The sequence below is a fragment of the Protopterus annectens genome, chromosome 6.part0, assembly GCF_019279795.1.
Source record: "Protopterus annectens isolate FY-2018-M chromosome 6.part0, PAN1.0, whole genome shotgun sequence".
In the NCBI taxonomy this organism is placed as follows: Eukaryota; Metazoa; Chordata; order Ceratodontiformes; family Protopteridae; genus Protopterus; species Protopterus annectens.
In genome coordinates, this window is record NC_056737.1 from 1,028,638,352 (window position 1) to 1,028,664,275 (window position 25,924).

Here is a 25,924-nt window from a genome sequence, read left to right on the forward strand (position 1 = left end):
CTTTCCACAATAGCTGTAGTATCCATAGAACCCTCAGAAGTCGAAATAGCAGAACCAAAAACTGAAACAGCACAAACAGAAGCTGCTGCTGCAGCAGGAACCTCCACAACGGCCGCCATCTTGAAAATGGGCGTGGCCTAATGCATGCAGATTCAAGGAGGTTTTCAAGGTTTACTCATGGCAGAGCTGAAAAGGTTGTATTTCCTCTTTCGGTTTCTTAGGGTCAGGGAAAAGGTCAGTGGGAATATAGTTAATTGAGCAGACCTTGCTCAACCCCTCGGCTGCTTCGATTGGCATCGTTTGGCAGGTCGGCTGCACTTAACTCTCGGGGGTCTGGGTTTTACGGCGTCCACCGTGTGGACAGGTGAAACTACTGATTTACTTACTTTATTTCAAAGAGCGGGTGTCCGTCATCAGTGGGATCAACCTCAACCCCTCCAGACGATCGCTCCCTAAACGGCATTTTGGTGGGCGCACTTAACTCGGTGCCGTCTTCGAATGGTGGCGTCCACCGTCCGGCAGTTTAACAGATATGCTGATTATTAGGGGATAGGGGTGAGGTGACATTCCGGGACCCCCGTCAGATCGTCCACCCTATCGGAGGAAGTAACATATGTGAGCGGGTGCACTTAACTCCCTTCGGTCTTCGAGCAGCGGGGGCGGAAATACGTGAGTCTATACTGTGAATCTTAGAGTTATGGGAATAGTGTCCATTCAGGAGGGCTCGGTTAAGCGCAGACCCTCCTCAACACTTGCGCCCCTTCGATGCGAGAAACATACCATCAGCTGCGCGCTTAACTAGCGTCGGTTTGCGAACGGCGGGGTCAACCGTGCGCAGATTTTGTTTTTGAATTTTCCCTATTTTCATGTGAGAAACTCAGAGCTTCAAGTCTGACACTGCCAGATTGGGCTGTTTTGAAGCTAGCCAAGTCAGATCATGCAGATTCAAGGAGGTTTTCAAGGTTTACTCATGGCAGAGCTGAAAAGGTTGTATTTCCCCTTTCGGTTTCTTAGGGTCAGGGAAAAGGTCAGTGGGAGTATAGTTAATTGAGCAGACCTTGCTCAACCCCTCGGCTGCTTCGATTGGCATCGTTTGGCAGGTCGGCTGCACTTAACTCTCGGGGGTCTGGGTTTTACGGCGTCCACCGTGTGGACAGGTGAAACTACTGATTTACTTACTTTATTTCAAAGAGCGGGTGTCCGTCATCAGTGGGATCAAGCTCAACCCCTCCAGACGATCGCTCCCTAAATGGCATTTTGGTGGGCGCACTTAACTCGGTGCCGTCTTCGAATGGTGGCGTCCACCGTCCGGCAGTTTAACAGATACGCTGATTATTAGGGGATAGGGGTGAGGTGACATTCCGGGACCCCCGTCAGATCGTCCACCCTATCGGTGGAAGTGACATATGTGAGCGGGTGCACTTAACTCCCTTCGGTCTTCGAGCAGCGGGGGCGGAAATACGTGAGTCTATACTGTGAATCTTAGAGTTATGGGAATAGTGTCCATTCAGGAGGGCTCGGTTAAGCGCAGAGACCCTCCTCAACACTTGCGCCCCTTCGATGCGAGAAACATACCATCAGCTGCGCTTAACTAGCGTCGGTTTGCGAACGGCGGGGTCAACCGTGCGCAGATTTTGTTTTTGAATTTTCCCTATTTTCATGTGAGAAACTCAGAGCTTCAAGTCTGACACTGCCAGATTGGGCTGTTTTGAAGCTAGCCAAGTCAGATCATGCAGATTCAAGGAGGTTTTCAAGGTTTACTCATGGCAGAGCTGAAAAGGTTGTATTTCCCCTTTCGGTTTCTTAGGGTCAGGGAAAAGGTCAGTGGGAGTATAGTTAATTGAGCAGACCTTGCTCAACCCCTCGGCTGCTTCGATTGGCATCGTCTGGCAGGTCGGCTGCACTTAACTCTCGGGGGTCTGGGTTTTACGGCGTCCACCGTGTGGACAGGTGAAACTACTGATTTACTTACTTTATTTCAAAGAGCGGGTGTCCGTCATCAGTGGGATCAACCTCAACCCCTCCAGAACATCGCTCCCTAAACGGCATTTTGGTGGGCGCACTTAACTCGGTGCCGTCTTCGAATGGTGGCGTCCACCGTCCGGCAGTTTAACAGATACGCTGATTATTAGGGGATAGGGGTGAGGTGACATTCCGGGACCCCCATCAGATCGTCCACCCTATCGGAGGAAGTAACATATGTGAGCGGGTGCACTTAACTCCCTTCGGTCTTTGAGCAGCGGGGGCGGAAATACGTGAGTCTATACTGTGAATCTTAGAGTTATGGGAATAGTGTCCATTCAGGAGGGCTCGGTTAAGCGCAGAGACCCTCCTCAACACTTGCGCCCCTTCGATGCGAGAAACATACCATCAGCTGCGCGCTTAACTAGCGTCGGTTTGCGAACGGCGGGGTCAACCGTGCGCAGATTTTGTTTTGAATTTTCCCTATTTTCATGTGAGAAACTCAGAGCTTCAAGTCTGACACTGCCAGATTGGGCTGTTTTGAAGCTAGCCAAGTCAGATCATGCAGATTCAAGGAGGTTTTCAAGGTTTACTCATGGCAGAGCTGAAAAGGTTGTATTTCCCCTTTCGGTTTCTTAGGGTCAGGGAAAAGGTCAGTGGGAGTATAGTTAATTGAGCAGACCTTGCTCAACCCCTCGGCTGCTTCGATTGGCATCGTCTGGCAGGTCGGCTGCACTTAACTCTCGGGGGTCTGGGTTTTACGGCGTCCACCGTGTGGACAGGTGAAACTACTGATTTACTTACTTTATTTCAAAGAGCGGGTGTCCGTCATCAGTGGGATCAACCTCAACCCCTCCAGACGATCGCTCCCTAAACGGCATTTTGGTGGGCGCACTTAACTCGGTGCCGTCTTCGAATGGTGGCGGGCCTTACCGCCAGTCTTTCCACCACGTCCAGACATCGCGCTAAATTACTCCTCCAAATATTATACTCCACACGCCCAGCATAGCTCTTTTTATACCCTTCTGCCTTGGCACCGCCTCTGTGCTCTCATTGGTGAGTCGATAAAATTATCAACTTAGTTTTAGCCCATTGGCTACATTGTGGATTCTAAAATTTGCATATTAATTCTGAACTGTTCACTTGTTGACTGTGGGAGTGTTCAACTGAATATTACCTTGAGAGTCACGATTCTGGTGCTTTAAGACTTATAGGTTTCTGATTGGCCGCTTCAAATAATGGCGCCAAGGAATTCTCTAAATTACTATTTCCTCAAAAGGGGTAGAAATAAAGTTTTTCTGACTCGGGGAGGAAAGATCCCATACAAATCTTAAAACGAATCTGTCTCTGTTTTAGCAACATTTCTACTGAAAGTTATATAGATCACTAAAATGATGACTTAGTATGTTCACGCAGGTAATAGTGCCCCACTATATTCCCTGGCATCATGCCTTACACGGGTACTTCATATATTTATCTAGGCAGAAACGTATAATTCCAGTAGAAACAAACAGAAAATAAATCGATTATGTATTAGCCTTTGATGACCGCGAAACTCAGACTGGGCAAAAGACTCTTTTCAGTGGACACCCGGCAGGAAAAGCTCTTTATGAATTGCACATTTGTGCAGGCAAATAACATGAGCTAAAAATGAAAACATACTACATAACACTAAGGTGTATATAGCTTAACATGCGATCGCTATGGTATGCGAGCTGTACTGTATTTACACAGGCTAAAACAGCAGATATCAAAAGAACATTCAGCATTATTTTACAGTTCCGTAAACGGATCACAGAAGAGGAATGTGCATATTTTCCCTAAACATTCACCCGAGACAGTGAAGCAAGACTGAAAATATGAGGATTTAGGTTACTTGATTTGGGCGTATAAACGGGAAACTTGGTAATGCTGATGGTTCGAGGACAGGCTTGTTTAACTGAGAGATATGATTGCATGTTTTTTTCGTTTTTAAACTGATAGGCTAAGAATTAGTAATCGGAGGGTTGCAAGTAAAGGGCTGTTTTGCTGAGAAATGTTTTCAATGAGAGTTTATTTAGCAGACAAGATGCTATACAAAAAAAAAAAATCTGTACCATTTACTGCTTTGTGCTTGGCTGAGTAAAACTGCCAATGAACTTTGGCTATTTAACTGCTATTTTGCACATGATCACAATGGGTGAAACCCAAAGGGTGGAGATTAGCTGAATGCATATATTCCATCTCTGTTAGTCACTTCCAAAGTTTTTTTCAAAACAACGTTGATCGACTATGCCAGAACCAGCAAAACCCGCTGCCCCTAAAAAGGGTTCAAAGAAGGTTGTGAAGAAACCAGCTAAGAAAGATGGAAAGAAGCGCCGTAGGAGTCGTAAAGAAAGCTATTCTATTTACGTATACAAGGTTTTGAAGCAGGTTCATCCTGATACTGGGATATCTTCTAAAGCCATGAACATCATGAATTCTTTTGTGAATGATATTTTTGAGCGGATTGCAGGAGAAGCTTCTCGTCTAGCTCACTACAACAAGCGCTCGACGATCAGTTCGCGGGAGATTCAGACAGCGGTGCGGCTTTTGTTGCCTGGTGAGCTGGCTAAACATGCTGTGTCCGAGGGCACCAAAGCCGTCACCAAGTATACAAGTGCCAAGTAAGAGTCTTCCTTCCTGACACCCAAAGGCCCTTTTAAGGGCCAACACCTTTTCTGCATAAGAGCTGTACTATAGTAACTGACTTGTTACATTTGCTTGCGGTCTAGAAAGTGCCAAATTGCTCATTAAGACCAGGTTTACAGTATCAAATTTCTCTGCTCTAAAATCCATCTACGTAACTGAATTTAAAACACGGTTTCCCGATTTCTGGTTCGCACATTTTGTACTAGAAAGTAAGCCCCCACCCATCAGCATCAGTGTAAAGGCTGTATTTCTTCTGTAATGGAATCAATGTTTTATTGAGCCACGGGTGTAGGGGATTGGTGATTAAACGTGGTACACCTGTGGAACCTGTTTAATGTTTACCACCGTGTCCCATGCGACTGGCCACCTCACAAGAATTCAGTATTGAATAACCACTAAAGATGCACTGTCCATCTTCCGCCAGCACTTGACCCATCCAACTACCTTGGCCAGCAAAGACAACACAAATCCTTAAGCAGCTCTCGACTTTCCCTGATACCGCCTCTTATATGTATATTTTCGCTGCCTCTCCAACTTTCTTCCCTTATGCGGTAAATTATTCAGGATCACGGTTAGTTGGTACTGCCAGACATTATTATTTCATACTTTTGCGTCGTTAGTGCAAGTCCTGATCTACCAATGTTTTAAGTTAATTGGAGTAATATTTAATTACCCTGATGTGGACAATCTGTCCCCTTATTTTGCCTTTCTTCCAAGTTGTTGTTATACACAGCTTGAGAGGTATTTTCTTTGCTCAGCAGTGATTTACGTTACCCGCGCCCCCGACTTAGTACTCTAGAGAGATCGCAGTAGAGAAAGTACATTAGTCTATTTTACAGGAAATGATACCTGAAGATTTTTGTACGCAGCTCAAAAGATGCAGATATCCGGTATTTATCAAAAGTGTCATTTTATGAGAATCGGGGACAATACAATTAAAACAGCTTATCCGTGAACACAAATGAATGTTTGCTGATTTCGTTTCCCGCCGTAAGAGGAGAATTCTAACGGTTGAGTTAACTGAATGCCAAATGTGAATAACTTGTGACACTGTTCAAATCAACCAATAGAAAAGAACCGTTTCTCCCGTTTGAAATGTGGTTGCCATAATACGTAAGTACCTTTTTTTTTTTTCAAAAGCAAATCCTGTCGTATTACCGTTGCTTTTTTTGGAAATTTATAAAATCGGTTATCGGAAGCTTGCCGTAACAGTATCTGTAATTCTGCAGCTTATAATCACGCCACAGAAGGCCCTCTACTGTTAACCAATGACTAAGGCAGACCAATCAACCAATGGAATAGCAGAGAGCATAATAAAAAGCCAATGAGAATATTCAGTGAGTGAGCCAACCGGGCGCATGGCTCCATGCCTTCGACCAATCATCACTCTGCAATGCCAGTCGACGTGAGGGTGAAGAAATAATGTCCCCAAAAGAAAAAAACGTGAGCGGGAGATGTAAAAAATAAGGGAAAGTATGAATAATACTAGACTGTTCAGATTTTTGCCTCATAATTTTGGCGTGTTTCTCAAAAATGTGCTTTTCTGTCAAGTCACCGAGTACTGAAATAAATAAATAATGGCATGCACTTAGGATGCCGATGTCAAATACATCGGAAAATGCAGGTTAACACAGACCGTGCTATTCTACCAGTTCTCTAACTTTAAAATAGCAGTATTTAAAATCTTGCAACAGTCTTTTTTCCCCAAAGTGACGGTCGTTTATAACATATGAAGTGTGCCCAGCTTTTTTTCCGACGATCACTACCGCATTTTTTTTTATTATTATTATTTTTGTAGCTTTTAACTTTGTACCGTTTTCTTTACACGGAGTGTGTGTATATACCAGCTCTTGCCTGTGCAGACTTAAACTGCTGAAGTGGTAGTGTTCGATCCTCATGTCAATGAAGCGCTCGTGCATTCGTGTCAAACTACTGCAGGGGTCGGCGGAGAAACGTTTAATTTCGGGTCAGAGACGAACATACTACTGAAGAGGTCTTCGAGGGAAATGCTTCAATTTGGCATCTAAGTGATTGTGCAGAAAAGAATATACCGATGAGAAGGTCGTAGGGGAAATGTTCCTGCAGAGATGTCGTTGGAGGAACAGTTTCATTGTGATGACAGTTAAGTGCCTGTGCCGACTTGGCAACACTAGGGTTGCCATTTTTGTAACAGCCAAAAAAACCTGACAAGCGCTCCAGCTTTTGCCACAGCCATTTCGATAAGTAAATGTGTTCTGGTTTAGTTAGCTTCACTATTAACAGTAAGCCTTTACAAGTAGTCCTCGAATCCCCCTATCTAGAGCAAGGTATTTTTTCCCAGACAAATCCTTCTGTAATGTGCAGCTTATAAAAAACAAAAGGATCGGGCTTAGCACTAGAGTCAATGTCAATGCTGCAGGAGCTGTTAAGTAATAATGCTCCGTTTGGGACACATGCAGCAGCTGCAACGCCCAGACAGATACCCTATTAAAGGACACAAGAGCTCAAGGATGGATGGTACAAGCACTGACTCAAAGCTGTACCACTATAGTCGCCAAGACTAGACTGCCAAGAGGCAAGGCAATAGAGCTAGTGCACATGTGTAAATCGGAAAGCGTTAGTCTAGGGATGTAAACATCTGGCGTTGTCCCAATAGAGGGTGTCGGATGTGGAGGTCTGTGTAGATAAGTGGCCAAGCATGGAATAGAGACCAAAGAAGAAAAAGAGTTGCCAAAGGTTGCAGTCATCTGCTAACGAAAAATGTTTTTGAAAAGCCTAAGAAAGTGAACGGTTCTTGGAGAGCAGATGAAAAGACCCTTTGTAGAAAAAGTGTGGCTCTTAAAAGAGCCTTTGGGTTCACTGGTCGTGTATAGGTTAAGCTCGTTCTCCTCGAATGCGCCTTGCTAGCTGAATATCTTTGGGCATGATAGTTACCCTCTTAGCGTGAATAGCGCAGAGGTTGGTATCTTCAAAGAGGCCTACAAGATAAGCCTCGCTTGCCTCCTGCAAAGCCATGACTGCAGAACTCTGGAAACGAAGATCAGTCTTGAAATCCTGTGCGATCTCTCGAACAAGTCGCTGGAAAGGAAGCTTGCGAATAAGTAATTCGGTGGACTTCTGATATCGACGGATTTCTCGAAGAGCAACAGTGCCAGGCCGGTAACGATGAGGCTTCTTGACACCTCCAGTAGCCGGAGCACTTTTGCGGGCAGCCTTTGTAGCAAGTTGTTTACGAGGAGCCTTTCCGCCGGTAGACTTCCTAGCGGTCTGCTTTGTTCGAGCCATAACGGTAGCAACAGTTGGTCTTCCTAAGCGAGTTTAAAACAAGTGCAACTTTGCTCTCGGTGACCCTTTTTATAGGCAGTTGGTGACACACCTCTAATTACTGATTGGTTTGGTATCTTTCCCACCCCTACTGTTTGATTCGTTGAAAGCAATCCCTAGCCCTACAGATTTCACCTTTCAGCCCCTTCAAATACTTGGACAACACCACTCACTCAAAGTTCGAAAAGTTGTCAAAAGTTTGGAAAAGCCAGATCGTCAGACTGAGAGAGGACTTGAGTAATTGAATAAACAACGCTGGAAGGTTATAGAGGCATTGGTGCAGCACAAAGGAGCAAATTTTCTTTTTCTCTTGATCTGCACATTAATTGTTTCTCAAATGCCGTAAGATTGAATTAAGCCACTCTGTTTGCTGATCTCTGCCCAATGGGAGATCGCACGCACAAAATCACAGAGTGCATACAAAAAATCCACGATAATTTCCTACTGGACGGACTAGAGGAACCTGCACGAAACTTGCTGCCCCCACTGAGCACAAGTCACCACACCGAGATGGAAAGAAAGGAATCCTCCCCGAATGCATCCACAAGTGGACATCATGCAGAAGTCAGCCACAGCCCAAGCATTGAGCTGGAAAGTGAAGAAGAAGAAGAGCAATACCAGGAGGGAAGCGCTAGTGATTCTTGCCCTGATGATTTTGAAATAGTGGCTTCCAAACACTGTGTTAAAAGAAAGAGGAGGACTCAAGAAGAAATATTCAGCATTGAGACTAGAAATCGGTTTGAAAGGCTGAACATTGAAGGCATGTGTGAAGAGCAAAACGAGATGAAGGCACCTGAAAACACCAGAAGCAAAAAGATCCCACCAGTCATTCTCAGAACAGAGGAAAACTGGACCCAAATTTCCAAAAAAATAACAGAACAGGGCATCTCATTAAGCAACTCGACAGTAACTAGAGATGAAATTAAGCTCTGCCCAACATCTGCTACAGACTACAGAACCCTAACCAAATACCTAAGAGATGTTAACCTGGAACACCACTCTTGGCTACTTGACTCAGACAAACCCATTAAAGCGGTCATCAGAGGGATCCCCACCTCAGTGTCAGAAAAAGAGGTAGAAGAAGCCCTGCTGGAGAGAGGGTTCCCCATCAGAAAGGTCAACCGCATGAAAAGCGGCCCCTCACGCAAGCCCTGTCCTCTTGTACTAGTGCAGCTTGACAGGAATGATGCTGGCAAGCACATTTTCCAAATGGAAGACCTGCTCTCTCTCAGAGTGAGAGTCGAGACCCTAAACAACAAACCTAGAGTAGGCCAGTGCCACAAATGCCAAAGATTCGGGCACGCCGCCAACATGTGCTTTAATAAACCTAGATGTGTAAAGTGTGCCGGAGAACACTGGGCAAGGGATTGCAATCGCCCAAGAGAAGAAAAGGCTACCTGTGCCAATTGTGGCTTGGACCACCCTGCAAACTATCAAGGATGCGCAGCTCACCCCTCCAAGCGGCCTTCTGGAAACAGAAATATTGGGCGCCCAGAACCACGGAATGTCAAACCAGACCACACTTTTTCAGCAGCAGTCAAAACAGGAACCTCTGCCCCTTCCCCCACCAGTGAGGAAAACTGCAGGGCCAAACATCCCAGCATGCCGAACTGTGAAAACACAACTACCAAAAAGAATAGTCTTCCTCCTCGACCTCACCTGGATCCCTCCTGCGGTCTCTCTGCTGTGCATGAAAACAATGGGATCACATCCTTAGCAAGCCTACTGACAAGCCCAAAGGTCCAAAAGCTACTAGAGATTGCGTGTTTGCTGCTACAAAGCATTTGTGCTGCGAAGAACGGAATGGAAATTCTGACATCCATAACCACAGCGATTCCTACAATCCTAGTCACACTACAACATGAACCCTAGAAAGCTGCGTATTCCCCAAGATATTAATATGGCTTTTTGGAATGCCAATGACCTCAAAGAAAAATCTGAGGAGCTACAGGAATTCCTAGTCACCCACTCCATCGATGTTATGCTCATATGTGAAACACACCTACGCCCAAGTGTGGAAATCAAATTTAGGAACTACTATGTCTACCGCCAAGATCGCAAAATTGGTAAAGGAGGTGGTACAGCAATCCTTGCTAAAAAGAATACAGACCACTCAGAACTCCCTAGCATCACACTGGGGCACCTAGAAGCCAACATGGTGATCATTAACACCGCAGAGGGCCCCCTCAGAATAGCTGCAGCATACAACCCACCCCTAAAGAAACTGCTACATGAAGACTTGGACCTAATTTTCCAGTCTGACCTACCAACAGTACTGGCCGGAGATCTCAATGCCAAACACCCTACCTGGAACAGCAGAACCACAAATGCCAAAGGAAGATCCCTAGCTAACTACTTGGACAACAGCGAAGTAGTGGTACTTGGTCCAGATGAACCAACCCACTACCACCCTCACGGTCACCGCCCTGATATCCTGGACATTGCTTTACTAAAAAATGTGGCACAAACGCCCACCATCTACACTATCAGCGAACTAAGCTCAGACCACAACCCCGTTATACTCACCCTAGAAAGTACCAGAGCAAGCCCAGAAACTGCCAATCAAACAGCAATGGAAAAAATCTGCTGGCCAGCATTCACCGATACCTTGGAGTCCTGCTTACCACACATTCCTACCATCATAACCACGATACAGCTGGACGAAGCAACAACCATTCTTACTGACTGCATCAAAGCAGCTATAGGAAAAGCAACCAGGAAGCTCCCCTATCACACAAAGAAAAATCCTCACCAGATACCACTCTGGCTGCAGGAAAAGATTAGAGAAAAGAACAGAACCCGCAGAAAGTGGCAGAAATTCTGCAACCCAAGGGATCGCTCAAAAATGAACCAGCTAACAGCCGAAATCAAAAAAGCACTAGCAGTAATCAGAAATCATAGATGGGCTCAAACCATCTCAGAAATAAAAAACCATCCAAATGCTAAATGGAAACTCTCAAAAGCCCTAAGACACAAAACAGTCCCGATGCCTGCCATACATGGGCTAAATGGGCTAGTCTTTACCTGCCAGGACAAGGCCGAGGCCATTGCAGAATGCTTGGAACTGCAGTGCTACCCAAACTTTCAGGAGGCAGATCTGGAACACATTGAGAAAATACACAAAGCCACACATAAATACCTGCGCACAAAACACCCAGAAAGAATAGATGTCACAACACCAAGCAAAACAACGAAAATACTACAAAAAGTAAATGTCAAGAAGGCAGCTGGTCCAGACAACATCCCCAGCAAAGCCCTACGGCACCTACCCACCAAAGCTGTAGCTGCAATCACCAACATCGCCAATGCTTCAATGAGACTTGGATACTTCCCCATGTGCTGGAAAAATGCAGACGTGGTAGTCCTGCCTAAACCTGGCAAGGACCGAGCTTTTCCACAAAACTACAGACCCATCAGCCTCCTAAGCTCCCTAGGGAAAGTGGTAGAAAAAATCATTTTACAACGGTTACAAAAATATGCCATTCAAAAAGAAGCAGTCAACAAAGAACAACATGGATTCAGGACAAACTACTCCACAACTCACCAGCTACTTCGAGTTGTCGAATATATCACAGAAGGATTTAACACCAACAGGGCAACAGGAGCTGTTTTCCTAGATGTCTCCAAAGCGTTTGACAAGGTGTGGCATGAGGGCCTGGTATACAAACTGATCTCAAAAGGCTTCCCTTCATACCTGATCCGATTAGTCTCCTCTTACCTTCAAGGCAGAACCTTCAGAGTAAAAATGAATGGTACCCACTCAAAGGAAAAGCAAATCACAGCCGGTGTCCCACAAGGTTCCACCTTATCACCACTGTTATTTAACATCTATGTTAGTGACATACCAAACATAGGCGGAACCATGCTGGCACAGTATGCAGACGACACCGCAATTCTCTACAAATCCAAACATCCCTGGTTGATCTCCAAAAGACTCCAAGAGTCTGCGGATGCCTTAGAAACGTGGTACCGCACCTGGCGCATAGAGATCAATCCAGAAAAGAGCACCGCAATATGGATGAGCAGACGACTCTTAAATCCAGACAAAAAGATCACCATGTTCGACAAGGACATAACATGGAAAGAGTCTGTCAAGTACCTCGGAGTTACATTGGACAAACGTCTCTCCTGGAAACCACACATTGAAACCAACGCGGCAAACGCACAAAAAACCCACAACCAACTTTATCCACTTTTGAACAGGAGAAGCGGTCTCAGCATCAAAAACAAACTTCTGCTATACAGGACCACAATCAGAGCCCAGATGCTATATGCTTCACCAGTATGGGGGTATGCAGCAAACAGCTACATAGCAACTCTTCAGAGACTACAAAACAAGTCCCTCAGATTCATCCTAGATGCCCCATGGTATGTAACAAATGAACAACTGCACAGAGATACCCACTCACCATCCATGAAACAACTTATCCAGGACTCAGCGATAAACCTATTTACACGGCTGGAAAACCACTCACAGGAGGATGTCAGGAAAATGATAGACTACAACGAAGCACACTACAGAAAACATAAAAGACCCAGAGCAACTCTGGCTTGAAGTCTGCCACAAACCACACAGAATATAGTACACCAGCCTAGACACGAAGATAAGAAGATGCCACAAACGCAAGAAGACCAAAACCACAGAGATGAAGGAGAGAGAGAGGCCAAGCCTCGGACCTCCATTGGAGCAGAAGATTCAAGACACTCAAAGTTCTATGTCACGTACAGCACAGACCCTGAAGTGAAGTGTTCATTTTACAATCGTTCACACGAAGTCGTGCAACACATGTTGCTGAATTCAAGGCACGCTAGCAAAATAACATTTCCTTTCTTCACCTTTCTTGACTGTTGGCACTTGATGTTCCATATGAAGTAATTAAGTTCTTCATATTCAGTAAAGTCGGAAAAGTATATGTATATATGTTCCTGTTTGGTCTTATTTTTGATATATACGTATATGTGTTTTGTTTCAAAGCAGTTCTAATAACCTGACATTTTATTTCAACGCCATTCCAAGAGATATACAGAAGGCTAGAGCAATGAGAAAAGGCTCACAAACTAGAGCAGCCAGCTGTAGAGAAACGATGAAGTGGATGAGCCAGTCCTAGCACGGTTTGACTGTACGCGGGCGGAGATGATTGTTGGATACACTAAAATGAAGTGCGCAGCTATGAGGATTAATTAACGAACGGCATCAGACACACGGTGGAAAATGTTTACTGAAACACCTGCTAAATATTGCCCCTCTTCCAAACTTGACTTCGGTAATCTAACCAACGAAAAAGCAAGTTCAACTAAAGGCACAGAGGTCCCATAGATGATTACTGGGCATTCTGTCTGGCACCATTGATCATCCCAACCCAGTTTTACTCCAGTCTAATTACAGAGTAGCAGATGAATGTCGAGACAATCCTGCTGTAGCAGTGGACACACCTGTTTAGTATGTCATAATCTTAATGTAGTGCATTACAAGCATTCATTTTGCTAGGGTCAAAAGATGAGTGCGAAAGAGAATAATCTGCAATAAAGCCACATAAAAAGATGTAGCAATATATGCAAAGTGTAATGCTTGTTAAGTTGCCATAGTTGGGAGTACTTTTATATGAATGTAAATGTGCCTATGTCACAAGTGATAGAATGCAATAAAGGTGGTTGAAAAACATGTAGACGTAGCTCACTATTAACTTGTTGATTAGACAGAAAACAATTCTAAAGCCAGTAAGCATCTACCATAATGTAGAAATGAAGTGGGAAAACCGGTACTGTAAATTACAGGTACAGAACAGATGTCAGCCTTTCTTGATAAACTGCAGTGGCTCTTAAAAGAGCCTTTGGGGATTGCACCGCTAAACAGCTTTACTTCTTAGCTTTCGATGCTGTCTTTTTTGCTTTGGGTGCACTCTTGGGTTTCAGAGCTTTGGGTTTCACTGGCTTTTTCGCTGGACTCTTGGCTGCCTTCGGTTTAGCAGATTTGACCTTCTTAGGACTCTTGGCTGTCTTTTTAGCCGCTGCTGGTTTCTTGGCTTTCTTTGGCGCCTTCTTTTTGCTGCCGGCTGCTGCTGTCTTCTTGGATTTCTTAGCAGTCCCGGGTGTCTTGGCTTTAGCAACGGGCTTCTTTTTAGCCGTTTTTACCTTCTTGGGTGCCTCCTTCTTGTTGAGCTTGTAGGAACCCTTGTGCTGCAGCAGCTTCCCTTTGCTGACCAGACTCCGGAGTGACAACAAGAGGCGGGCGTTGTTCTTCTCCACATCGTAGCCCGCAGCCTTGAGAGCCTTCTTGAGTGCAGGGAGGGACAGCCCGTGGCGTTCTTTGGAGGCGCCCACAGCCTTCACGGTCAGATCAGACACGCTGGGACCTGCCGGTTTGTTTTTCGAAGCTGCCACCTTCTTCTTAGAAGGCTTGGTAGGAGCAACTGCTGGCGCGGTCTCGGTATCAGCCATACTTGTCAACACACAAACAATACAACTAAAAAATAAAACTGTTGAAATGACTCCGGTTAAAAAGAATGCGGTGTTTTATACCCATAAGGAAGTGGGCGGGGTCAACTTGACCGAGGCTCTTCATTGGGCAGATTTGTAGTCAATCCGGATTTACAGGAACACTGTCTGTCTGAAGGCTCCCCTAATCAGTGTTTCTTTGTCAGAGAGAATAAAACAAAAATTATAAATTACAGCATGCACCGTCAACATTTAGAATGAAACAAGCAAAGAACATAATACCCCACCAAAGACAATAGGTGTGTGACCCACGCCTTGTACTTGCTCCTTAAAAAAGTGACTCAACCATGCAGAACGCTGTCTGATTTTACGTCGGTCTCTCCTTCTGCATTTATTTGCTTGTAAATGCAATCCTTTTCTAGAAAAGAAAATGTCCATGCCTAGCAGTGGTGCATCGTTGCTCATCCACAGATTACAGGAGTAATGCACTCGTTTAAGTTTCCTTCTCCATTAGCGAAAAATCTGCAAAAATAACAGCTAGTCATAGAACAGCTCACAACGACCCCTCTTTATTAAGGGGAAACGTGTTTTTAATCTTCTGACTTCTTGGGGGATTCGTGACTTTCTAAGGCTCATTTTGGAGTACATGTATGTTAAAGACTTCAAGAAATCCTTCACAAAACGCTAGCCAACACAGACCTGGCCATTCTACCAATTATCTAAGTTTAAAATAGCAGTGTTCGAAATCTATTACTTTCTTTCGCTCCTTTGCTCCCCGACTCACCATTATTTTAGACCGAGTCCAGACTTATTGTGCCAAGAACTACAGAGGTATGAGCACCACTGGTTTTCGAAAGAAGTAAGGATTCACATAGGACTAAACATTTGCCAAATCAGAGCAGAGGGCAGGCTATTGAGTACAATGTGAGTCGTGCTAGCCTTCCAGGTTAGCTACAGGATTTAAGACGCTTAATGTTGTTATTTAGAAATTTATGGGGTTTTACTGTCGAGCGATATGTTTGGATCTGTACCTAGTAAACGGGGCGATGTAGTCAATGATGGATCTGATAAGGGAAGCTTGCGGTGGTAGGACAGTTTCTTTGGCTCACAAATTTCTGGCGATTCACTTGTCAAGAGAAGATGAAAGGAAACCTGACGATCGACTGAAAAATAAAGAGTCCTCCATATAAGTACTCCATTCTGTTATGACCGTCTCTTTCCCAACACGACTGTTGTTTATAACACGAGGTGTTCAAAGATTTTTTTTCGACCGAATACTATCATTTTAAGGCTTTTACCTTTAGGTCTTTTTCACTACACTGAGTATATGCATACACCAAAGCTAGCTTGTGCAGACTGATGTCAGTGAAGCACTTGTGCAGACATGGCAAACTACTGAAGGGGTCGGTGGAGAAACGCTTCATATGGGGGCGGTCGGTACTTGAACAGAAACGGATATACTACCGAAGGGGTCTTTGAGGGAAATTCTTCATTTTGGCATCAAAGTGATTGTGCAGAAAAGAATATACCGTTGTAGTTGGGGAAAAAAAATAATTTTGGAGTCAGTCAAATACTTGTGCAAAAAAATAATAGCTGAAGAGGTCGTTGGGTAAATGTTACATTTTTGAGACAGTTAAGTGCTGGTGCGGGCATAGGTACACTACCGAAGGGGTCTTTGTGGAAACATTTCATTATGGAGTCAATTTACTGTCTGTGCACACATGGATATCATACTGAAAGGTTCGTGGGTGAAACGTTTCACTTTGGTGTCAGTCAAGTGCTCGAGCAGAAAAGGACGACTGCTGAAGGGTTTCTTTAGGTGAAACATTTCATGGTGGTGCAAGTTAAGTGCTTCTGCAAACATGGTCACACTCGGGGGGTTGTTGAGGAAAACATTTTATTTTGGAGCTAGTCAAGGACCTAAAATCGAATGGGAATATGATCTAGAAAGAGACGAAGGCATTTTTTTTTTTTATTTTGCTTTCCTCTTGTAAACCTAAAACATTCCCCTGCTTTGTTGTAGAATGATTTGCTGGTTGCTTGAGGGCATACTTCTCAAGCGTACCTTATATGAGGAATGTACCTCATTTGCTGTCTTAAAAGTTCGTGTTCCTCAAAGTTCCACATTGAAATTAGGACATGTTTAACTGATATTCATGGTAAATATCATAATAATTCATTAAGAGATCTTTTATTTTATAAGTAAAAGGAGCATATGTAATCCAGCCCGTGACCTTCTCAGTTGAAGCTCTTGGTAAGGCATTAGAATGTGTTCCACATTTTGCCCATTTGATCCACATTATACGGGCTAGTGTTCCTTCTTTTGGAGATGGAAGGTCGAGAGCTATGCTTGAGGGCGTTATTTGGATTAGAATTCTGCAAACACATCGTGGAAACAGTGCTGCAGAACGGCATAGTTCTGCACTGTTACAAATGCCTCGACTCTTCTTAGTCCTGCTAAGGTGAAAAGTTGACAGAACAAGACCGTGTGAATTAACACACGCATTCCGAAGCAGAAGTGTGTAACTCTAACTATTGTTCAACGATTAAGTGATCTGTGGCTCCTCTCCTTTTCATTCTGTATTTTTTTTTTTCCAAAAGCAAATCCTGTCGTATTTCCTTTGCTTTTCTGGAAATTTATAAAATCGGTGATCGGAAGTCTTGCCGTAACAGTAGCTGTAATACTGCAGTTTATAATACCGCCAATCACGGCACAGTAGGCCCTCTACTGTTAACCAATGACAAAGGCAGACCAATAAACCAATGGAATAGCAGAGCGCATAATAGAAAACCAATGAGAATATTCAGTTACTCAGCCAACCGTGTGCATGGATTCGTGCCTTCGACCAATCGTCAATCTGCAATACCAGACGACGATGAGGGTGAAGAAATAATGTCCCCAAAAGAAAAACTTGAGCGGGAGATGTAAAAAATAAGGGAATGTATGAGTAATACTAGACTGTTAAGATTTTTGTCTCAGTTTTTGCTGTGTTTCCCAAAAATGTTGTTTTCTTGCAAGTCACCGAGTATTGAAATAAAAAAATAATGACATGCAAATAGGATTCCGATGGCTGTCCTTCAGCTATCTAGCAAGAATGTACAGACTGGACCGATAGTGAGGTGCCGCTTGAAAAACTGACCAGTAGTGCAGCTCCTGGTGCCATTCATCCATATTTCTAGTAGAACGGAGCCGAGCCGAAAAAAAAAAATGCCAAAGGCTCAGTTTCATGTGCCATTGGTCAAAAATTCTGGTATTGTTTTCCTACTGCTCAGCTCTCTGACCAATAGCACATTAAAGCTAGGAAATCAGACCAATAGCTCAGTCGCCTTAGCTATCGGTCCTTTATCTAGCTGCGCTGTCTTAAATGGTTTGTTCAATTTACCGATAATACAATACAGACATAATAGACTAGTACAATATCTAATTTCATTGTGCTGTGGTTTATTTTTCTTCAAACACTGTGCTATCGGTCAGTTTAAAAAAGGAGCAGAAAGTCCACAGTGAGGCCGATGTCCCCGTGTTGACTTTTCACGAGCTGCTCCAAAAAGAGCTTTCAAAAAGCAAATCGTAACAGTGGAACAAACATATAATGCGGTGTAAAATCTGTGTGTGTGTCCTCTCCTTCGGAGTGTCACTTTTGGCGGCCTTGTAAAGCTCATTGGGAGGAACCAGTTAAAAAATAAATACATAATCGTGCTAGCAACGGTTATGAAGAGATTGTAAATGCCTTTTTAAATACACCACGTAACCAAGCATATACACACGTTTCCCCTTCTACATGTCAAAAGGTGTTGCAATATTGTTTGGACAAGATGTATGTGTGTTGAAACTAAATATAGCAGTGCAAACAAAGCGATGCGTTGTTTCTGATAACCCAAAGGCTCTTTGGGTCAGAAGGCTGTGAGTTCTATTTCTACACAAGGGAGACCAGTTACTGACATTGCGATGCATCTTAAATGTGGTTGTGTGTGTGGGGGGGGGGGGTGCACTCCTCGGAGGCCCCGTTTGCTTGAGTCGGAGGTAGCTCACTTACATGTAAGAGCTCCCATGGCAGCACAGACTTTACATGATGCCCTATAGGGGACGAATGTACAGAACAACTGCTTTGAGCATCTACTGTGGTGCGCAGTACCCTTAAGATAGAACATGAACACCATCGAGTAGCTCGCACTGCCATGGCATGCAGTCTGCATGCCATGGCAGTGCTAGCTACTCGATGGTGTAAAAATAGGTCTGTAGGTGGTCTGTCGCAAATGTACATGGGTACTTGCCTGGGATGATTGAGGACACGGGCTTACTCCGACCTGTACCATAAAACAGCCCTAGAGCATCACTAAGCATTTCATTTTGGAGGCAAGGCTAGGTTTGAACGGACCCCGTGGGTCGTAAGGCTAGCAGTCCTCTAGAAAATCTTTATTGCTATGTATTGGCACTTTAAGGGAAAGTAAAGTCAAAGGGGCATGTGCCAATCTGCCAAGTGGTGTAATTTTTGTAAAAAGGCTATTAAATCAAGTGCTCGGACCGAAAACTAGAATGCAGTGAAGACATTTCATCAAGATTATCGTAGGATGACGAAATCGGAACCTTTTGTAGGCAGGGTGATATGGCCCTTAAAAGGGCCTTTGGGTCTTGAGAAGTCTTCTTCCTTACTTTGATTTTGCGGGTTTTTCCGTTTTCTTAGGAAGCAGGACTGACTGGATATTGGGAAGCACTCCACCTTGTGCAATAGTGACACCTCCCAACAATTTATTCAGCTCTTCATCATTTCGGACAGCCAATTGCAGATGCCTAGGAATAATGCGATTTTTCTTATTATCTCGAGCTGCATTACCAGCCAATTCAAGAATTTCTGCAGTTAGATATTCAAGCACCGCTGCCAAATAGACAGGCGCTCCAGCCCCGACCCGTTCAGCGTAATTGCCCTTTCTGAGCAGTCTATGGACACGACCCACCGGGAACTGCAGTCCAGCTCGGGATGAACGAGTCTTAGCCTTTGCACGGGCCTTACCGCCAGTCTTTCCACCACGTCCAGACATCGCGCTAAATTACTCCTCCAAAAATTATACTCCACACGCCCAGCATAGCTCTTTTTATACCCTTCTGCCTTGGCACCGCCTCTGTGCTCTCATTGGTGAGTCGATAAAATTATCAACTTCGTTTTAGCCCATTGGATACATTGTGGATTCTAAAATTTGCATATTAATTCTGAACTGTTCACTTGTTGACTGTGGGAGTGTTCAACTGAATATTACCTTGAGAGTCACGATTCTGGTGCTTTAAGACTTATAGGTTTCTGATTGGCCGCTTCAAATAATGGCGCCAAGGAATTCTCTAAATTACTATTTCCTGAAAAAGGGGTAGAAATAAAGTTTTTCTGACTCGGGGAGGAAAGATCCCATACAAATCTTAAAACGAATCTGTCTCTGTTTTAGCAACATTTCTACTGAAAGTTATATAGATCACTAAAATGATGACTTAGTATGTTCACGCAGGTAATAGTGCCCCACTATATTCCCTGGCATCATGCCTTACAAGGGTACTTCATATATTTATCTAGGCAGAAACGTATAATTCCAGTAGAAACAAACAGAAAATAAATCGCTTATGTATTAGCCTTTGATGACCGCGAAACTCAGACTGGGCAAAAGACTCTTTTCAGTGGACACCCGGCAGGAAAAGCTCTTTATGAATTGCACATTTGTGCAGGCAAATAACATGAGCTAAAAATGAAAACATACTACATAACACTAAGGTGTATATAGCTTAACATGCGATCGCTATGGTATGCGAGCTGTACTGTATTTGCACAGGCTAAAACAGCAGATATCAAAAGAACATTCAGCGTTATTTTACAGTTCCGTAAACGGATCACAGACGAGGAATGTGCATATTTTCCCTAAACATTCACCCGAGACAGTGAAGCAAGACTGAAAATATGAGGATTTAGGTTACTTGATTTGGGCGTATAAACGGGAAACTTGGTAATGCTGATGGTTCGAGGACAGGCTTGTTTAACTGAGAGATATGATTGCATGTTTTTTTCGTTTTTAAACTGATAGGCTAAGAATTAGTAATCGGAGGGTTGCAAGTAAAGGGCTGTTTTGCTGAGAAATGTTTTCAATGAGAGTTTATTTAGCAGACAAGATGCTATACAAAAAAAAAAAAATCTGTACCATTTACTGCTTTGTGCTTGGCTGAGTAAAACTGCCAATGAACTTTGGCTATTTAACTGCTATTTTGCACATGATCACAATGGGTGAAACCCAAAGGGTGGAGATTAGCTGAATGCATATATTCCATAAGATAAAAAAGTTCATTTCGTCGGACTGAAAGAGGACTTGAGTAATTGAATAAACAACGCTGGAAGGTTATAGAGGCATTGGTAAAGCACAAAGGAGCAAACTTTCTTTTTCTCTTGATCTGCACACTAATTGTCTCTCAAATGCCGTAAGATTGAATTAAGCCACTCTGTTTGCTGATCTCTGCCCAATGGGGGATCGCACACACAAAATCACAGAGTGCATACAAAAAATCCACGATAATTTCCTACTGGACGGACTAGAGGAACCTGCACGAAACTTGCTGCCCCCACTGAACACAAGTCACCACACCGAGATGGAAAGAAAGGAATCCTCCCTGAATGCATCCACAAGTGGACATCATGCAGAAGTCAGCCACAGCCCAAGCATTGAGCTGGAAAGTGAAGAAGAAGAGCAATACCAGGAGGGAAGCGCTAGTGATTCTTGCCCTGATGATTTTGAAACAGTGGCTTCCAAACACTGTGTTAAAAGAAAGAGGAGGACTCAAGAAGAAATATTCAGCATTGAGACTAGGAATCGGTTTGAAAGGCTGAACATTGAAGGCATGTGTGAAGAGCCAAACGAGATGAAGGCGGCACCTGAAAACACCAGAAGCAAAAAGATCCCACCAGTCATTCTCAGAACAGAGGAAAACTGGACCCAAATTTCCAAAAAAATAACAGAACAGGGCATCTCATTAAGCAACTCGACAGTAACTAGAGATGGAATTAAGCTCTGCCCAACATCTGCTACAGACTACAGAACCCTAACCAAATACCTAAGAGATGTTAACCTGGAACACCACTCTTGGCTACTTGACTCAGACAAACCCATTAAAGCTGTCATCAGAGGGATCCCCACCTCAGTGTCAGAAAAAGAGGTAGAAGAAGCCCTGCTGGAGAGAGGGTTCCCCATCAGAAAGGTCAACCGCATGAAAAGCGGCCCCTCACGCAAGCCCTGTCCTCTTGTACTAGTGCAGCTTGACAGGAATGATGCTGGCAAGCACATTTTCCAAATGGAAGACCTGCTCTCTCTCAGAGTGAGAGTCGAGACCCTAAACAACAAACCTAGAGTAGGCCAGTGCCACAAATGCCAAAGATTCGGGCACGCCGCCAACATGTGCTTTAATAAACCTAGATGTGTAAAGTGTGCCGGAGAACACTGGGCAAGGGATTGCAATCGCCCAAGAGAAGAAAAGGCTACCTGTGCCAATTGTGGCTTGGACCACCCTGCAAACTACCAAGGATGCGCAGCTCACCCCTCCAAGCGGCCTTCTGGAAACAGAAATATTGGGCGCCCAGAACCACGGAATGTCAAACCAGACCACACTTTTTCAGCAGCAGTCAAAACAGGAACCTCTGCCCCTTCCCCCACCAGCGAGGAAAACTGCAGGGCCAAACATCCCAGCATGCCGAACTGTGAAAACACAACTACCAAAAAGAATAGTCCTCCTCCTCGACCTCACCTGGATCCCTCCTGCGGTCTCTCTGCTGTGCATGAAAACAATGGGATCACATTCTTAGCAAGCCTACTGACAAGCCCAAAGGTCCAAAAGCTACTAGAGATTGCGTGTTTGCTGCTACAAAGCATTTGTGCTGCGAAGAACGGAATGGAAATTCTGACATCCATAACCACAGCGATTCCTACAATCCTAGTCACACTACAACATGAACCCTAGAAAGCTGCGTATTCCCCAAGATATTAATATGGCTTTTTGGAATGCCAATGGCCTCAAAGAAAAATCTGAGGAGCTACAGGAATTCCTAGACACCCACTCCATCGATGTTATGCTCATATGTGAAACACACCTACGCCCAAGTGTGGAAATCAAATTTAGGAACTACTATGTCTACCGCCAAGATCGCAAAACTGGTAAAGGAGGTGGTACAGCAATCCTTGCTAAAAAGAATACAGACCACTCAGAACTCCCTAGCATCACACTGGGGCACCTAGAAGCCAACATGGTGATCATTAACACCGCAGAGGGCCCCCTCAGAATAGCTGCAGCATACAACCCACCCCTAAAGAAACTGCTACATGAAGACTTGGACCTAATTTTCCAGTCTGACCTACCAACAGTACTGGCCGGAGATCTCAATGCCAAACACCCTACCTGGAACAGCAGAACCACAAATGCCAAAGGAAGATCCCTAGCTAACTACTTGGACAACAGCGAAGTAGTGGTACTTGGTCCAGATGAACCAACCCACTACCACCCTCACGGTCACCGCCCTGATATCCTGGACATTGCTTTACTAAAAAATGTGGCACAAACGCCCACCATCTACACTATCAGCGAACTAAGCTCAGACCACAACCCCGTTATACTCACCCTAGAAAGTACCAGAGCAAGCCCAGAAACTGCCAATCAAACAGAAATGGAAAAAATCTGCTGGCCAGCATTCACCGATACTTTGGAGTCCTGCTTACCACACATTCCTACCATCCTAACCTCGATTCAGCTGGACGAAGCAACAACCATTCTTACTGACTGCATCAAAGCAGCCATAGGAAAAGCAACCAGGAAGCTCCCCTATCACACAAAGAAAAATCCTCACCAGATACCACTCTGGCTGCAGGAAAAGATTAGAGAAAAGAACAGAACCCGCAGAAAGTGGCAGAAATTCTGCAACCCAAGGGATCGCTCAAAAATGAATCAGCTAACAGCCGAAATCAAAAAAGCACTAGCAGAAATCAGAAATCATAGATGGGCTCAAACCATCTCAGAAATAGAAAACCATCCAAATGCTAAATGGAAACTCTCAAAAGCCCTAAGACACAAAACAGCCCCGATGCCTGCCATACATGGGCTAAATGGGCTAGTCTTTACCTGCCAGGACAAGGCCGAGGCCATTGCAGAATGCTTGGAACTGCAGTGCTCCCCAAACTTTCAGGAGGCAGATCTGGAACACATCGAGAAAATACACAAAGCCACACATAAATACCTGCGCACAAAACACCCAGAAAGAATAGATGTCACAACACCAAGCGAAACAACGAAAATACTACAAAAAGTAAATGTCAAGAAGGCAGCTGGTCCAGACAACATCCCCAGCAAAGCCCTACGGCACCTACCCACCAAAGCTGTAGCTGCAATCACCAACATCGCCAATGCTTCAATGAGACTTGGATACTTCCCTGTGTGCTGGAAAAATGCAGACGTGGTAGTCCTGCCTAAACCGGGCAAGGACCGAGCTTTTCCACAAAACTACAGACCCATCAGCCTCCTAAGCTGCCTAGGGAAAGTGGTAGAAAAAATCATTTTACAACGGTTACAAAAATATGCCATTCAAAAAGAAGCAGTCAACAAAGAACAACATGGATTCAGGACAAACTACTCCACAACTCACCAGCTACTTCGAGTTGTCGAATATATCACAGAAGGATTTAACACCAACAGGGCAACAGGAGCTGTTTTCCTAGATGTCTCCAAAGCGTTTGACAAGGTGTGGCATGAGGGCCTGGTATACAAACTGATCTCAAAAGGCTTCCCTTCATACCTGATCCGATTAGTCTCCTCATACCTTCAAGGCAGAACCTTCAGAGTAAAAATGAATGGTACCCACTCAAAGGAAAAGCAAATCACAGCCGGTGTCCCACAAGGTTCCACCTTATCACCACTGTTATTTAACATCTATGTTAGTGACATACCAAACATAGGCGGAACCATGCTGGCACAGTATGCAGACGACACCGCAATTCTCTACAAATCCAAACATCCCTGGTTGATCTCCAAAAGACTCCAAGAGTCTGCGGATGCCTTAGAAATGTGGTACCGCACCTGGCGCATAGAGATCAATCCAGAAAAGAGCACCGCAATATGGATGAGCAGAAGACTCCTAAATCCAGACAAAAAGATCACCATGTTCGACAAGGACATAACATGGAAAGAGTCTGTCAAGTACCTCGGAGTTACATTGGACAAACGTCTCTCCTGGAAACCACACATTGAAACCAACGCGGCAAATGCACGAAAAACCCACAACCAACTTTATCCACTTTTGAACAGGAGAAGCGGTCTCAGCATCAAAAACAAACTTCTGCTATACAGGACCACAATCAGAGCCCAGATGCTATATGCTTCACCAGTATGGGGGTATGCAGCAAACAGCTACATAGCAACTCTTCAGAGACTACAAAACAAGTCTCTCAGACTCATCCTAGATGCCCCATGGTATGTAACAAATGAACAACTGCACAGAGATACCCACTCACCATCCATGAAACAACTTATCCAGGACTCAGCGATAAACCTATTTACACGGCTGGAAAACCACTCACAGGAGGATGTCAGGAAAATGATAGACTACAACGAAGCACACTACAGAAAACATAAAAGACCCAGAGCAACTCTGGCTTGAAGTCTGCCACAAGCCACACAGAATATAGATCAACCAGCCTAGACACGAAGATAAGAAGATGCCACAAACGCAAGAAGACCAAAACCACAGAGATGAAGGAGAGAGAGAGGCCAAGCCTCGGACCTCCATTGGAGCAGAAGATTCAAGACAAACTTCCAAAGTTTTTTTCAAAACAACGTTGATCGACTATGCCAGAACCAGCAAAACCCGCTGCCCCTAAAAAGGGTTCAAAGAAGGTTGTGAAGAAACCAGCTAAGAAAGATGGAAAGAAGCGCCGTAGGAGTCGTAAAGAAAGCTATTCTATTTACGTATACAAGGTTTTGAAGCAGGTTCATCCTGATACTGGGATATCTTCTAAAGCCATGAACATCATGAATTCTTTTGTGAATGATATTTTTGAGCGGATTGCAGGAGAAGCTTCTCGTCTAGCTCACTACAACAAGCGCTCGACGATCAGTTCGCGGGAGATTCAGACAGCGGTGCGGCTTTTGTTGCCTGGTGAGCTGGCTAAACATGCTGTGTCCGAGGGCACCAAAGCCGTCACCAAGTATACAAGTGCCAAGTAAGAGTCTTCCTTCCTGACACCCAAAGGCCCTTTTAAGGGCCAACACCTTTTCTGCATAAGAGCTGTGCTATAGTAACTGACTTGTTACATTTGCTTGCGGTCTAGAAAGTGCCAAATTGCTCATTAAGACCAGGTTTACAGTATCAAATTTCTCTGCTCTAAAATCCATCTACGTAACTGAATTTAAAACACGGTTTCCCGATTTCTGGTTCGCACATTTTGTACTAGAAAGTAAGCCCCCACCCATCAGCATCAGTGTAAAGGCTGTATTTCTTCTGTAATGGAATCAATGTTTTATTGAGCCACGGGTGTAGGGGATTGGTGATTA

At 44.3% G+C, this 25,924-nt stretch overlaps 5 protein-coding genes across 5 annotated transcripts; 2 read left to right on the plus strand and 3 right to left on the minus strand.

Annotated features, from left to right (window-relative positions):
* Positions 1-4,223: 4,223 nt before the first annotated feature.
* LOC122804653 (histone H2B type 1-J) lies at positions 4,224-4,655 on the plus strand. Its single transcript, XM_044074636.1, has one exon. The coding sequence runs from the start codon at positions 4,234-4,236 to the stop codon at positions 4,609-4,611; it is 378 nt and encodes a 125-aa protein (XP_043930571.1). The 5' UTR covers positions 4,224-4,233; the 3' UTR covers positions 4,612-4,655.
* A 2,786-nt stretch (positions 4,656-7,441) lies between these two features.
* Positions 7,442-7,916, minus strand: LOC122804083 (histone H3). Its single transcript, XM_044073743.1, has one exon. The coding sequence runs from the start codon at positions 7,894-7,896 to the stop codon at positions 7,486-7,488; it is 411 nt and encodes a 136-aa protein (XP_043929678.1). The 5' UTR covers positions 7,897-7,916; the 3' UTR covers positions 7,442-7,485.
* Positions 7,917-13,746: 5,830 nt separating this feature from the next.
* Positions 13,747-14,418, minus strand: LOC122804654 (histone H1-like). The gene has a single exon (XM_044074637.1). The coding sequence runs from the start codon at positions 14,371-14,373 to the stop codon at positions 13,792-13,794; it is 582 nt and encodes a 193-aa protein (XP_043930572.1). The 5' UTR covers positions 14,374-14,418; the 3' UTR covers positions 13,747-13,791.
* A 4,555-nt stretch (positions 14,419-18,973) lies between these two features.
* On the minus strand, positions 18,974-19,420 carry LOC122804655 (histone H2A-like). Its single transcript, XM_044074638.1, has one exon. The coding sequence runs from the start codon at positions 19,405-19,407 to the stop codon at positions 19,018-19,020; it is 390 nt and encodes a 129-aa protein (XP_043930573.1). The 5' UTR covers positions 19,408-19,420; the 3' UTR covers positions 18,974-19,017.
* Positions 19,421-25,209: 5,789 nt separating this feature from the next.
* On the plus strand, positions 25,210-25,641 carry LOC122804657 (histone H2B type 1-J). Its single transcript, XM_044074641.1, has one exon. The coding sequence runs from the start codon at positions 25,220-25,222 to the stop codon at positions 25,595-25,597; it is 378 nt and encodes a 125-aa protein (XP_043930576.1). The 5' UTR covers positions 25,210-25,219; the 3' UTR covers positions 25,598-25,641.
* Positions 25,642-25,924: the final 283 nt, after the last annotated feature.

What these genes read in the sequence shown, in the direction of transcription:
- LOC122804654 (XM_044074637.1), bottom strand. Translation starts at nt 14,373, where the DNA reads ATGGCTGATACCGAGACCGCGCCAGCAGTTGCTCCTACCAAGCCTTCT.
- LOC122804653 (XM_044074636.1), top strand. Translation starts at nt 4,234, where the DNA reads ATGCCAGAACCAGCAAAACCCGCTGCCCCTAAAAAGGGTTCAAAGAAG.
- LOC122804655 (XM_044074638.1), bottom strand. Translation starts at nt 19,407, where the DNA reads ATGTCTGGACGTGGTGGAAAGACTGGCGGTAAGGCCCGTGCAAAGGCT.
- LOC122804083 (XM_044073743.1), bottom strand. Translation starts at nt 7,896, where the DNA reads ATGGCTCGAACAAAGCAGACCGCTAGGAAGTCTACCGGCGGAAAGGCT.
- LOC122804657 (XM_044074641.1), top strand. Translation starts at nt 25,220, where the DNA reads ATGCCAGAACCAGCAAAACCCGCTGCCCCTAAAAAGGGTTCAAAGAAG.